Source organism: Pteropus medius, unplaced genomic scaffold (assembly GCF_902729225.1).
Source record: "Pteropus medius unplaced genomic scaffold, Ma_sr-lr_union100, whole genome shotgun sequence".
NCBI lineage: Eukaryota > Metazoa > Chordata > Mammalia > Chiroptera > Pteropodidae > Pteropus > Pteropus medius.
In genome coordinates, this window is record NW_024342467.1 from 5,550,695 (window position 1) to 5,565,148 (window position 14,454).

Genomic DNA, 14,454 nt, shown 5'->3' on the forward strand with positions numbered 1-14,454 from the left:
TGTCCCCCATACCCAGAGGGTAGAAAGAGACCTAAGAAAAAGACCACTTCAGATTGGTAGGTAGTAGGCTTAATAAACTAGGGAAATTATATACAGGGCTTGTCTTGGGTGACCATAAGACAAGTAAATCTCCCTACCCTCCCACCAGAATCTTAAAAGTTTATGCAGGCATACCTCAGAGACATCGCGAATTTAGTGCCAGACCACTGCAATAAAGCAGGTCATAACCTTTTTGCTAGTGGAGGGTCTTGCTTTCAATTTGTAAAATATGCAATACCTGTGAAGCGCAATAAAATGAGATAGATAGGCCCATGTAGAGGTCTTAACTAGATTCAGTCACGTATTCAATCCAGATGGTCTCAACAACACCTTAATTCTCTCAAGGATATGCCCCTGAAACAGCTGCTAGAATGGGAACAGGCAGAACATATATTCCAAGGACAGGAAATGGATAAGGAGTCTCTCATGCCCAGATCCAGCTCATGGACCAACCAGCATTTCTCTCGATGACCTCCTTTAATGATTATATGGCTGGAAAGAGTATTTTGTCCCTGAGTGTGAGTCCTTGAACCAAAGGGACTACCTGCCCAGAACTTCTGTCTCAACCCTGGCCATGATGTGGCTACTCCAGAATGCCCTGTCCAAGTGGTCTGAGCCTGCTTGCAGAAGCTTCATGGGCCTCTTTCCTGGTCCAGTCCTTTAGAAGGCTGATTTGTGCAGGTGTGTAAACTTCTAGACGTGACAAGGTAGTCAAGGGTGTCTATTTTTGGACACGTAGACAGAGCTTGGACAAGCAGTCTGGAATGTCCACACATGTGCATGAGGTCCCTCATGAGACAGAACAGACCGTTCTCTTCCGGATCTCTGAGGAATCCAAGAATCTAAACTTAAAACTTGTCTTCAAATTGTCTATTGATGAGCACTTAGGTTGCTTCCATACCTGGACTATTATAAATAGTGCTGCAGTGAACATAAGGGTGCATATATCTTTTCAAATTAGTGTCTTGGGTTTCTTCAGATAAATACCCATAAGTGGAATTGCTAGGTCATAAGGTAGTTATATTTTTAATTTTTTGAAGTAACTCCAAATTGTTTTCCATAGGGAATATAGTCAATAATATTTTAATAACTAAGTATAGTGTCAGGTGGGTACTAGACTAATAGGAGGGATCACTTTGTAAATTATATAAATGTCTAACCACTGTGCTATTCACCTGAAACTAATATAAAATAATATTGAATATCAACTGTAATTCAAAAATCAATCAATCAATTAATCAAACTTGCCTTCCAATTTGTTATCCAGGTTATTAAAGTAGGGGCTAGAACGAAATTTATTTTTAAGCCTGTTAGCTTAGTTGATATCTTTTTCAGGAGTCCCTAACTCCGGGCCATGGACTGTAGCCTGTTAGAAACTGGCCTGCACCGCAGGAGGTGAGCTACGGGAGAGCCAGCGAAGCTTCATCCGTATTTGCAGCCGCTCCCCAGCGCTAGCATCACCACCTCAGCTCCACCTCAGATCATCAGGCATTAAATTCTCATAGGAGCTCCGGTCCCTGGTGCCAAAAAGATTGGGGACCACTGTTGAGGCTAGGGCTTCTCGAGCATCATTATTGACATTTGGACAAGATCATTTTTTTTTTGTAGGGATCTGTCCTATAGAAACTGTTACCCAAATTATGAAATCTTAAAATTGTTTCCTATTACACTTTAGTAGAGGGTTAGTCATATAAAATTCAAATTTTAGGTAAAAAACAGCATATAATATTAGTTTTATATGGGTAAACCTAATAATTTCACTAAACCAAGGATTTTAAACCTTGACACTATTGCTATTTGGACCAGATAATTCTTTGTTGTGAGGGCCTGTCTTGTGAATTGTAGAATATTTAGCAGCATATCTGTTCTCCATTTACTAGAGATACCAGTAGCACAGCCCTCTATCCAAGTTGTGAAACCAAATGTCCACATGCCTCCTTGGGGGCAATATTGTCTCAGTCAATAACCTTAAAAAAGAGTGATCCAGAAAGAAAAATAAAAAATGTACAAAATACAATAGAAAATCTAATAAGCTATAGCTTTTTCCTTAAGCTTTAGTACATGTCATCAAAACAGATCCATTCATGGATTCATTCAATCAATCAATAATTTCATATTAAGAGCCAAGGAGGTGCCAGGGACCGCACAAGACAGAGATGACACACTGGTGAACAGGGCAAATAGAATCACCTGCTTCATCAATGTCCCATCAGTTCAGTATCTCTTTTTTAAAGTTGCTATCTTTCTTGTCAGTTCCAGTGACAATTTAAATAGGTTTTAAGATACCAAGAATTTGATAAAAGAAAGAAGGTCCCGGGAAAACTTCATTTGTAAAACAAAGAGAACCTGCCTGAAATTGAAATACCTTTTTATTTCCTGTATGGGTGCCAGATCTTGAGCAGACACCCAATTTATTACTTTGTCAACTTTCTTATTAGGGTTGACACAAATCAAGCTGAAATTTGCCTGACATACTACAGTAGAGGCTTTTTTTTCCCCCACACTTTAGAACAAAGTTAAACTTTCCTCAAGGTGAAGAGAAAGAGGGGAGAAGCTGTGGGAGTTAAATTCCCTGCTTTCTATCAGCAAGATAAATATGATCTTCTTCCATCATAAATGGGAAAAAACAGCCATGGACTGCCCACAACTAAAAACAGTTCGGCAAAGGGATACAGCTGGGAAATGATGATCAAGCTCTGGAAAGCCCTTGATTGCAGGAAATAGCACCTACATTTTCAAAAAAGTTCCCACCAGACCTTGAATCATAAACCAAAGCTCCTTCCTCTTTCTCTTCCAAATTCCTTCATCTTCTCCCAGCCCCAACCCCCAGCATATGACTCTGCACTCTGGAATTTAAACTTCAACTCTGTAAACCTCATCCTGTGGGAAGTGATATATATAATATAATATATATATAATATATATATATATGCATATTATATATATATATATATAGTGAGCTTACTGTATCACATGGAGATAAAATATCAGGTAGTACAGGGGATTGAATAACCAAATACTAGATCTCTTTTACCTATTAAATTTAAACACAAGACCAAAAAAAAAAATGATCTAAATATAAGGAGACATTAGAATCTTCTAATCAACAACCTGTATATATAGAGTCTTTCCTCTCATTGTCCTATTTTCTTTATAAATTTCCCCCAAATAGCTATTTTCCCTTGGGTTTGAGGTATGTCTTTTGGCAAATGAAAAGTAGCTAATTCTTTATGCGTTTATATAACATTATCTCTCAACACTAGAGATTTGCCAATATTTAGTTAATATTTAGTTAATATAAAATCTGGTAAGGCACCAAATCGCTATTCCAGTATAATCCTGGATTTTTTAAAAGATGAAGTTAATTTATAATGTTGTGATTTTAAAATAATAAATTAGAATAAATATTATTTGGGGATTGAAATTACTAATTAAAGCTGATTTGTTTTCAAAGTCATCTCAGTTTGAATGTACCCATCATCAAAAATAGAAAGATAACGCTTGACATGACATTCACCCTTTCTGTATCTCAGGGCTGATTTAAGGTATGAGAGCATTAGGCCGAATGGACTCTAAAATTATCTAGCTAAAAATATGCTCATGCTTTAATCATTGACAAAACAAATGAAATTTGATGTAATTCTCTCCTTGCAAACTGTTAAAATTTCAAAGCAACTTTCAGCATTATGAATTATGGACCCAGTACTCACAGACATCTGCCAATTTATACTATTACATGACTGTCATTAGAACTGTGTGTACTGTCTGGTTTGGCCAGATTGTGCAAAATTGAAGAAAATAAATTAGACATTTTTATTGCAAATAATCTTGTCACATAAATCAAAAAATAAATCAATATTTAAATGAGATTATTCTAAATATTTTATAAGCTTTAGAAAGTTATATATAAATAAATTTGCATTGTATAGATTGACTTTCCCAAGAAATTTTTTTTATTTATTTCAAAATCTCTTAAACCTTAAACCTTGTACTGTTTATCTGTAAAGCTACTGCCACTTTTGCTCCATCTAGTGGAACATTAATTTTTCTTCAGTAATAACAAAATACCTAATGTAACCTCTACCTTCTACAGACAGATATAATTTGTACTGCTATTACTTACTGTGAAATGACGCTATATTTATGAAACAATTATTTTATTTAATTACATTTTACTACAAACATAAAACCATAGACTTTTATAAACACAATGTGGTAGATTTTTAAAAAGTAAATTTGCTACATTCTTTACTTTGCAAGAAGTAAATTACTTCATGTAATTCAATTCTGCTATTGAATAAGCACACAAATGCAGACTAGTCAACACAAGAAAGTTTGCATTTAGTAGAGAAGATTATTCTAATAGCAATTTCTGAAGTTACACAATTAATAACAAAGTCTATTTATAAGTTGTCTAAGGTAAAAGTTTGGAGGAAGTGAAGTGCTCTTCCTAAGCAAATAAAATTAACAAACCAGCAAGTTTTTTAAATTTTATTTTCTTCAAATGGGGTGTTTTTAACTAATTTTCTAAGTTAATAAATATATTACTGTTAATAATAAAATATCATTGTTCGCACTACACGAATATCTGCACGAATGTGTTTAACTCTTATTTTGGACAATGAATAACCGCTTATTAAAGTCATCATCCAAAACAGGCATCTATTTGTTAGAAAGCTGATGGTGCCAAAGGCAGTATTTGCCTCTGATACTAACGTCTAGTGCAAAAACCCAGTATACAATTTTCCTTTATTCTTCAGTCCCACCCCAAAGAGTCAAAAGTATTTCAAAGAGGTTTAATTTCCTCTTAAAAAAAAAAATTTTTTTTTTTTGGAACTTTCTTGTCAGGAATGGAAAATTCCATGGCAGTCGTGGCCAGTAAAACTGTTCATATGTATGGTAGAACATTGCAGAGCTAACTCCATAGTGAAATTTGGCAGTGACCCATATGTATTAAAAGTGGAGTGTCCCCAACTTATTTGAAAATTTACCTACTTAAATTATCCCTCCAACCTATTGCAATTTGATTTATAATCTGCTGTTTCAACAGAATAAATGAACCCATTAAAAACAAACATACTGTAGATATTTATATCGGGAATAAAATTTCTCTGGGGAGGATGCAATTTATGGAAGCAGAAACATTGGAAGGAAGTAACAAATTGAGGTCCCGGTTTTCTAATGAAGGATTGGAAATTGAGTTCTGCTTAAACAAGCAGGAAAAATATGTGATTATTTTTCACTCGTTAGCATTTAAGTCAGTAGCAAGACATTTCACAAGTATTAGATAGATTTTTTTTTAAGTCAATAGATTTAGTAAAATTTTTAATAAGTTTAATTTTTCATAGTCACACGTGTAAGTAATGGATAAAAAGGCAGATGATCTGCATGTGATACACTATTTAACTATGATAAATAGAAATATCCGTCTATAACTTCAAGAGTAGATTATGACTAGGAGGGCTGCCCACTGGATTCCAGAAGAGCAAAACAGATGCAGGCTTGCCCAGAATCCGGTTCTTAGGACAGATGGACTTTTATTACACATGATGTTCTCTGTTCAACAGGCTTGTAAACAAGATATAATCTTGTCTATGATTAATATTTTCCCTTACATAAAGATTTGAAAGATACAGTGTGTAGTTTTATTCTGTCAGTGTGGTATGTATGCTACTAATCTTCAGGATATTTCAAATTTTATATAATAATAAAATCGAGACCCTCAAATCAACATTGTTTTTCCTCAGTCTGCGTCCAGCGTTTCCATTACATGAATGGCAAAGTGGAAAAATATGTTCAGGGTTTCACTTTGATTTCCACAACTTCTTTTGTCAGAGGCCACATGCCTATTTGGAATTATTATCCAACGTGTAATTCCTCACAAACGAATTAACGAGTGATATGCTACCATTTTTCTTGTAATCGTGTGTTTTAAGGACACGGCAAGTCCCTGTTGCTCATGCAGAAAATGAAATTAGTCCCTCGGAGAGGATACGATCAGTGCTGTGTTAATCTAACCTTCAGCTGTTAATGATTTGCACGAGGATTCCCCTTGATGCTGTGACTTCAACTGAAATATTGTTTTAAGAGTTTTTGTTAACCCACCTCTTCTTGTCTTTTGCCGAGATATGCAGTGGAGTAGATTCTGAGGATCAGCTTTCCTTCTCTACTTACATCTGTTGTTTTGTTTTGTTTTTTTTAAGTAGCAACAAAATAAACAAAACTATTTTTGAATTTCATTTTCAGATAATTTGCTTTGTTGAGATCTTTTAGAAAAAGGGCTATAAAGGGTAAAATCCATTGCAAAACTTACAAAATTATCTACCTTTCATAATTTAGAATTGCTGTTCACATTTACAAGAACAAAAAAGAAGCCATTTGCTGTTGTCATTCAAAATACAAATTCAAGTTCACAACCTTTTACCTTTTGTTTTAAAGGGCACCAGAGTTAAAGAACTAACTCTCTCTCTCTCTCTCTCCCATCCCTACCCTCTCCCTTCCTGTAACCTCCCTCCCTCTCCTCATCTTCCTCATGCTTTGGTGTTTGTTTCAACAAAAATATAGTTCTGATTCTTATATATCCTGTTATAACTCTGTACATTTTTAAAATCACACTGCTGAACAGAAATATAGGGCTAAGGGTGAAGATTATGTTTCTAGTAGTTACAATGTTATGGTAAGAGAACAATCTAATTTCACTTTTAACCAAAGTGAAACTTGAAAAAGTAAAAGTAACACTGAAGCATTCATTCAACTTGATTTCTCCTTGATTTTTAAATAAATCCCTTTTGATTCAACAAAATATGTGATCCATAATCGCAACGGGGGAGTACTTCTTAGTTATCAAGTTATATTTATAGTTATCGGTTGTCCGATTCTGATAAACCTATACACTTAACTTATTCAGAATGAACTAGTAGCCAGGTGGGTATTTTTCAATAACCAAATCTACCTATCTCTTGAGTATGTTGAATGTATTTCTTGTTCAATTCTATTCAAGGGAGTCATGGAATAGAGGAAATTATGCATAATAGTAATTGTTATTTAGGATATTCTGTGAATTAACTGTTAATAACATGAAGTATTATCCTCTGATTCTGAAAACAATGTGCAACCATTCAAATAGTTGTTCAGAGAGTAATTATTATTATAATTATTGTCTTTTTCATGGTAACATTTATGAAATGATTTTACTTTTAGGTTTACTTCCTAATTAAACAAGTTTCTGCAATTGTATGAAATTATTTTCTTTTCTCAGATATCTTTAAGTTTTCTTGTTATTATTTTTTTTTTAAATCCACCTTGGTTTCCCACTGGGTGGTTCATTGAAACATTCCAAAGTAATGAGCACTGGTCAGAAGTAAAGTTCTTAAAACAATAAAAGAAGCAATGGGTGGGAAGCAGGAGTGAGAACAGTCATAAACAACACAAAGCATGGACTTCTAAGGAAATCTTAGCAGTTATATAATCTTATAAGATTATATCTTATATAATATAACCCTCTGCCTCTTTGGTAAATCTTCATTTACGGATGAACCTTCCATTCACTAGTTTCTCCTCTACACACATAATTTCCTCTTTCTAAAAAGTATTTGGTCATTTATTATTTACTGTTGTTTGGTCTCTTTATCATTCAATATTATCATTAACATAACACTATAAAAATATTAATATATTTTTTTAACTACAATGTACCAAACATTATTTCAGGCATAGGAGTTAATACTATGAAGAAAAAACACTTCTTGCTCTCAAATTGCATGCAAGGAAGGGCTGGGAGGAAAATGAGATGAGACAATGCCATGAGACAATTCTATATCTGGGGTAAGCAGGTAAGCACAAGTTCCATGGGACCATAATGAAGTGGTGTCTAACGTAGGGATGGAAAACAAATATGATTTGCTGAAGAGTGTGATTCTTTAAGAGAAATCTATGCCTAGACTTAAAAAAAAAATGAAAACCAAAATGAATCATATACGTGGGTGGCTTTCCAAGCAGAAGGAACCCCATGTGACAGCTGGGCAATGGCAAGCAGTAGAGTAGAGCAAAAAAGGAACGAATATTGCAAAAGGGGAAAGGAGAATGAAGGGTGGATAGACCAAGGCCTCCATAGATCGGGAAAGGAATTTTTACACTATCTTCAGCCCATAAAGAGTTTCCACCAGATTCGCATTATGTAAATGTTTGGCTGCAAATGAAGTAGGACTAGAGACAGGGACAGCACGTAGGAGATCATTGCACTAATCCAGAGTTTTGTGTAATTTTGACCAGGGAGTGTCTGCTTAGAAGATTGTTATAGCATGTGAATTGGCCTGAGGCAAAATTAATTTTCCAGTAGATAACTAAACCATAACTCAGGCTCAGGACTAAGGTAAGGCAAATGAAGCATACATCTTGGGCATGAAATTTAAGGGGACACCAATTAGCTCAGAAATTAAGATAAATAATATTTAGAGCAGTATTTTTTTTTAATGAATGCATAGAAAAATCCATCACGAACATCAAAATTTTAAATAATGACAATAACTGAACTTTTTGGAGATATATGTAAAAATAAACTAATTCTTTTTTCATCAAATTTGAGAATTTTAGTTTATTTCCTCAGTGTTGCTAACCAACTAACTCACCTTGGAAGCCGAGACAGAACACCGGCTGATATTGATGTTAACGCATCATCCAAACGGCTTGGTGGCTTCCTTTTGCGAATCCAGCTGACAACTAGTTCAAGCAGCATCAAGGAAATGAAAAATGGAGTTGCCTGGAAAGGAAATTGCAGAAAAGAGATGTTATTGCATTCAATATGCAATGCTCCCACATTTCCTCAGTCATTCCAGAAGTGGGAGGTCCAGAGTGATAGCTCATGGAAGGAGAAGGTATATGCCTTTCCTAGAGGATCATTTTCTCCCAACAAATAAATTTGATTATTTCAGACATATACTAAACAGGTGCCTCAATTCTATCATCCAATTTGAAAATAAAATGTAAACAGATATAACCATGATAATTATGCCAAGAAAACAAAGATTAGGAGGGAAATGTTTAAAGTTAAATCTGAAAAATACATTTTAAAATAAATGCAATAATCAGAAGTTTATTATCTCTATATAACTAAGCTAGACTCACTTTAGGAGTTATCCCTTTAAAGATGTACACAATTCTGGTTTTTCATTTTTAAAATTACAGGAGTGATCAAATTGAAACTGTAGGAACAAAGAATGTCTTTCTGAGTATTTCAAAGAATAAGGCCATTTTAAGTGTTTGAGACATCATTTAAGTTTTATTCATTCAGCTTTAATTTTCTTTTATATAATAGATGTTTTTAGGCTCCACTATCAATGACCAAATATTGGACTAGGTGTGTGTTATAATATAAAAAATAACAATTTATGAAGATACCAATTTATGAAGTACCACAGTTTTTTTCTTTCAAAAAGGAGTAATATCAAATCCTGGAATAATTTATGGGTTTCACTCATTTCGAAGCTAATAATGAGTTTTAAAGTTTTCTAAACTGAACTCCCAAGAACATATTCTCTGATGTCATTTTTTTTTTTTTTCTATTTCTGGTCTTAACTAGTAAGCGTTGTAGGAACAATTTTGACAGGGTGGGGAACTTCAGTATTCAAGTTCTAATTCTGGATATTTCCACTTTCAATCATAGCCAGGAACCAAAAGTGAAAAGTGCCTCTAAACACTTCAGTTTCAAATGAAACTTGGTTCAAGTTCAAAGTTAGAAAATCAGAGTTGGACTCAGTCAGCTGTGTATCCATTCTGCTGAACTCCTCTACCAAATTAAAGAGGAAATAGTTTCCTAGGAGGAGGTAGACAAGTTTACCCTTAAAAAATAAAATTATTATAAAGTTTACCAATGATATACAGGGCCAAATTGCAAAGCCGCTGTATTCAGGGAAACTTTTAAGAATTTTGTCATATTCTGGAGTGACATATCAGGGAAGGGGAATTTAATAGGAGAAGATGTTTAAGAGTATCGTATAGAATCCCATTCAAGTAGAAATTCTATTTTTGCTCCATGCCTTTATGAAACAAAATTATTTTTATTGGAATTTAATAATGTGAAGAACGAAAGGATGTGTTTAACTTCTTGTTAAGAAAAAAAGCAAGAGCAGCCTCTTCCCAGATAGTCTCACCTTTTTTACATAATCAGGCACCTCTTCTAGGGTTTGGAATGACGTTTCATTGGGCTTCATCATGTAAAACATCATGCGAACTCCCTGGGAAACCGAAACATCCTGTTGAGCTTCTGGGTTCTTCATTTCTGCCCTTGTCTGAGTCCCAGCTGGAGAATATTTGTGATTCAGTGGTTGAAGCCAGAGACTGAACAAAGAGGACGAGATGTGCTTCACAGAACAAGCCCTTTGTCAGAGAATGGCTAGAAACGAAGCTCCACAGAGAGCTCAGCCAACAGCAGATTCTGTGCAGGGAGAAAGGAAAATACTAGGATCAAGGCTGAGTTCGAAGTTCAGAGGGTACTGTCCTAGAACCGGGCACATGGGGGAGGGAAAGGTGAGGAATCATGCCCAAATCAAAGATAAACAACAGAGTTTGGCTGTAGATGACTGATTTATCATTCAAAAAAGAAACAAACACACACGCAAAATAGTACATGATACCTCCTGGGAAAGGGGAAGAAAAAGAAGTGTTAACAGGTGAAAGTTCAGTCTGAAAAAGTGGATGGAAATTCAAGACTCAAATCACATGAAGAAAACTCTCTTTTTCTCTCTCCCTTTTGAACTTCACATGGTGTTCAAGTTTTTCTCTCTCCACAATGTCAAAATTCCTGAAAGGACAGGGTCCTCTAATCTCACTTAAAAGTAAATTTGAAAGTCAATAAGCGCTGAATATACCATACTAGTTATTGCCTATGTATTTCTAGATCTAAAGCTATCATGTTAACTTCACAGTGTTTGCAAACCAATTTAAGGGCATTTAGTTTATTACATGCTCTACATTGTTTAATGGAATCTTGACTAGTCACATTTGTATTCTTAGAATTTATGGGGCCTACCTGATTGAAAAAGCTGCCAAGATGTGGCTGTGAGACCTTATCTCTGTTTCCCAGGAAGACCTTAAATTGTTTCCTGTAGGTAAACTAGAGGACACTGATTGCATCACTAGTGAATGAATGGAGCTTTCCCTAATAGTCACAAGCCTTCACCTAGAATAGCTAAAGTCATCCTTTGGCTACCACCTATTTTAAAAATGTTTATGTAGATTTAATTAAATTATTAATACATGATTGTTTGGGGGAAAAAAATAGAAACTATAGATAAGCAACAAATAAATTACTGCTCAGAGACACTATTAACATTTTGGTGTATGTATAGTCAGTTCTGTCATGTGACATGTGTGTTGCTAAAAATTACTATACTATGCACAATTCTGTAGTAAAAACATCTGGGCTTATGAGCAAAAATGGGATTAGGGTATAATACTGGAAAATTTCATAATGACCCACAAGGAGAAAATATCAGAACTTAAAAATGGGTGGCACAATTTTTACACATGCATGTTACATAAAGAAATACACAAATACTGCAATAATATGGTGCTGTGTCTTGAAAAAGACCTGATATTTGTTTGCAGAAGTGAGCATTGGAAGAGTTACAGATCGTGAGTTATTGTGGAGTATTGAAAGGAGGATTACCTGAAGTCAGACAGAAAGTTGTAAACCAGACATGAATACCATGGCTCATCACATAAAGGTGAACTGAGGATACTGGTAGATGTTAAAGGTGTGTGTGATATGTGTACATTTTGTATATTTCTGTATTCCTGAAACTTTCAATGATCTGGGTGCAACCTTTATCATTCACCTGTTGTTTCTGACTAACAAAATTACACATAAGCATATATAGTAGCTCGATTTATTCCCCAATATATTAATTCTGTTTGGAACAAATTTGCAGTTTCAAATATTGCAAAACTGACTGCGCTTTCAAACAATTCCCATTGCAAATGAACACATATGGACATATATATTTAATAAAAGTGATCAGATTAGGCAGTGTTTTATTACCTGTTTTTAAAATTGTTTTTCAAAATTACAAATGTAATGCATTACAAGAGAAAAAAATCCAAACAACAAAGTGGTTTATAAAGTAAAAAGCAGCAACACCCTTTCCCCTCAAGATACACACATATCTCTCCCTTCAACTTCGCAACTTCGGTATTTTTGCATATCTATTTTTCCAAAAAGTTTAATGTTGTTATCTTTATTATTACCATCAGGTAAATACATTTAAACATATTCTCATTGTTTGATTTTTGGTAACAGATCATATTAAACATAAGATATAACAAGTTTTCTTCCTAGAGCCAATAACTTATCAGGAATATTCTTCCAATCGGTATATGGTTATATAGCATTTTTTCCCTACTGGCTGCTGAGGTGTTTGTGTGCATTCCAATCAGGAAAACAAAAGTCATTTTAAGTATTTAAATTAGCAGAATTTAATACAAAGAATTAATTACAGAGATGATGGAAGAGGTAAAAACCAAGCCGGAAGAAAGAGAGAATCTAGACGGTACTATCAATAGGAAACCACTTGCATCCTTAAGCTATAGGAACAGAAGGAGGAATTTGTATGAGTAGAGCTTAGGGGCTGGGGCACCCCGAGAAAGTTAGAACCACAATGGGCCTGTCTAGCAGGAGCAAAGAAGCAGTGGAAAAAAACTACTGTGGCTCTTCCTTCCTTCCAGTCAATCTCCCAGCACTACTTCCTGTTGGCCTAAATGAGTCAAAAGCCAGATGACAGAGGAGCAGGGAAGGAGAAAGGAGGAGATGGGAATGAATCTGAGGAAAAAGTCAACCAAGGACCATCAAACCTTCATAACCTACTTAACTGTTTCTCTGTTGTTATACAATTAAGTATAGTCTTCCAGTTTTAGATAATTAGTATAATGCATCAATAAACATCATGGTATAAATAGCTTGTATATTTGTGCACATTGTTGTATCAAATAGATTCCTTAGCAACGTAATTATGCTGTTGAAGGACATGTAAAATTTATACTTTGAAAGCTGCTGCCACTTGCTACTATCATTAAAGTTGTTAGCCTATTGATTGGTTAAAAATGTCATCTTGTTTTAATTTGCATTTACCTGGTGACTTTGATGATCATTTCATTATAGTTATTGGCCATTTGTTTTCCTTTGGTGTGTGATTTATTTTTAAATATATCTTCCACATAATTATATTATATTATCTTTCCATATTGATTTATGAGCTATTTATATTCTATATCTTATGTATTTCTCAAATGTGTGTGGCAAATGTTCTCTGTATTTATTTTCTTATAATTTTGTTATATATATGTTGTCATACAGAATCGTAACTTTGTGTGTGCTATTACATTTTTATTTTACTGCTTCTTCCTTTGGGTCTCCTCGCTTGTGAATGTTTTCCTCACCAGAATTCTGTAAAAATAATCTATGTTTTCTTCTAGAATATTTACAGGATTTTTTAATTGTTGTTATTCCTTTGGTCACCTGGAGTTTAGATTTGTAGTTGGTATAAAGTCATTATTTCATGTTGTACCTTCCCTATCTGCTCTGGGGAGATCACAACTTTTTCCAAAGCATGAGTTAGAGTCCATACTTTTAAAGCTATTCTTCTACATACCTGCACGGTTTCCAGTCTCTCTACTCAGTTCTACGATAAGTCCATTCTTGTGCTGGTACCATGTTGTCTCAATTATTTTACTATCATAATAAATTCCGGTAACTTGAGGAACGACTCAATACATTTTATTTTTCAAAAATTTTAAACTATTTTTTTTAACATTCGCTCTAATGGATCTATTTAGACTAAACTTAAAAGAATTCTATTGGTATTTTAACTAACTTTATTAAATTCATGGATTGATTTAGAAGAATTAACATAACAGGCACTCAGTAAACTTGTCTGGAACAAATAAACACCCACTTAAACTTAGTTCTGTATTTAAATGATGCCAATGCTCACTACAAATCTTTGTACTTATCTTCTCCATTCATTTTTTATTTTTTTTTGTTCTGGTATAAAGTACAAAGTTAAATTTCTTTTTTTTTTTTCAGAAGGTGACATGTATAATTGTATATCTTACTATTATTTTTTCTTATCTATATATGGGGAATAACTTAGATGAATATAAAACTTCTCATTCAGAAATTGATTCCTCCAAAATTCAATGGAGACAAAACAATTTGGAGGACAGTCTGTTATGTGAAGATAAGGTATATGGAACAGAGGACTTTAAACCTATTTCTGAACCAGCAAGTGGAAGCTCAAGATAGTTCCAAGTGCCTTTCTGTCTAAATATCTATGTCAGATCTCTGTCTAAAGCTTCCCAGGCCCTGCTTGCAGTCTCTTCTTCTATGTAATTAAAGTGGAAATGCTTGGGGAGAGGCTAATA

At 34.3% G+C, this 14,454-nt stretch overlaps 1 protein-coding gene across 5 annotated transcripts in view; it reads right to left on the reverse strand.

The window, feature by feature from the left end:
• The window catches only part of AGMO (alkylglycerol monooxygenase), a 287,513-nt gene extending 277,037 nt beyond the window's left edge, over positions 1 to 10,476 (reverse strand). For all 5 annotated transcript variants that reach the window (XM_039862435.1, XM_039862436.1, XM_039862433.1 and 2 more), the window contains exons 1-2: positions 10,188 to 10,476; positions 8,667 to 8,797 (exon numbers count right to left, since the gene is read on the reverse strand). In XM_039862435.1, coding sequence (XP_039718369.1) covers positions 8,667 to 8,797; positions 10,188 to 10,313 — 257 coding nt within the window. In that variant the 5' untranslated portion in view covers positions 10,314 to 10,476. The remainder of the gene's footprint in view (positions 1 to 8,666; positions 8,798 to 10,187) is intronic.
• Positions 10,477 to 14,454: the final 3,978 nt, after the last annotated feature.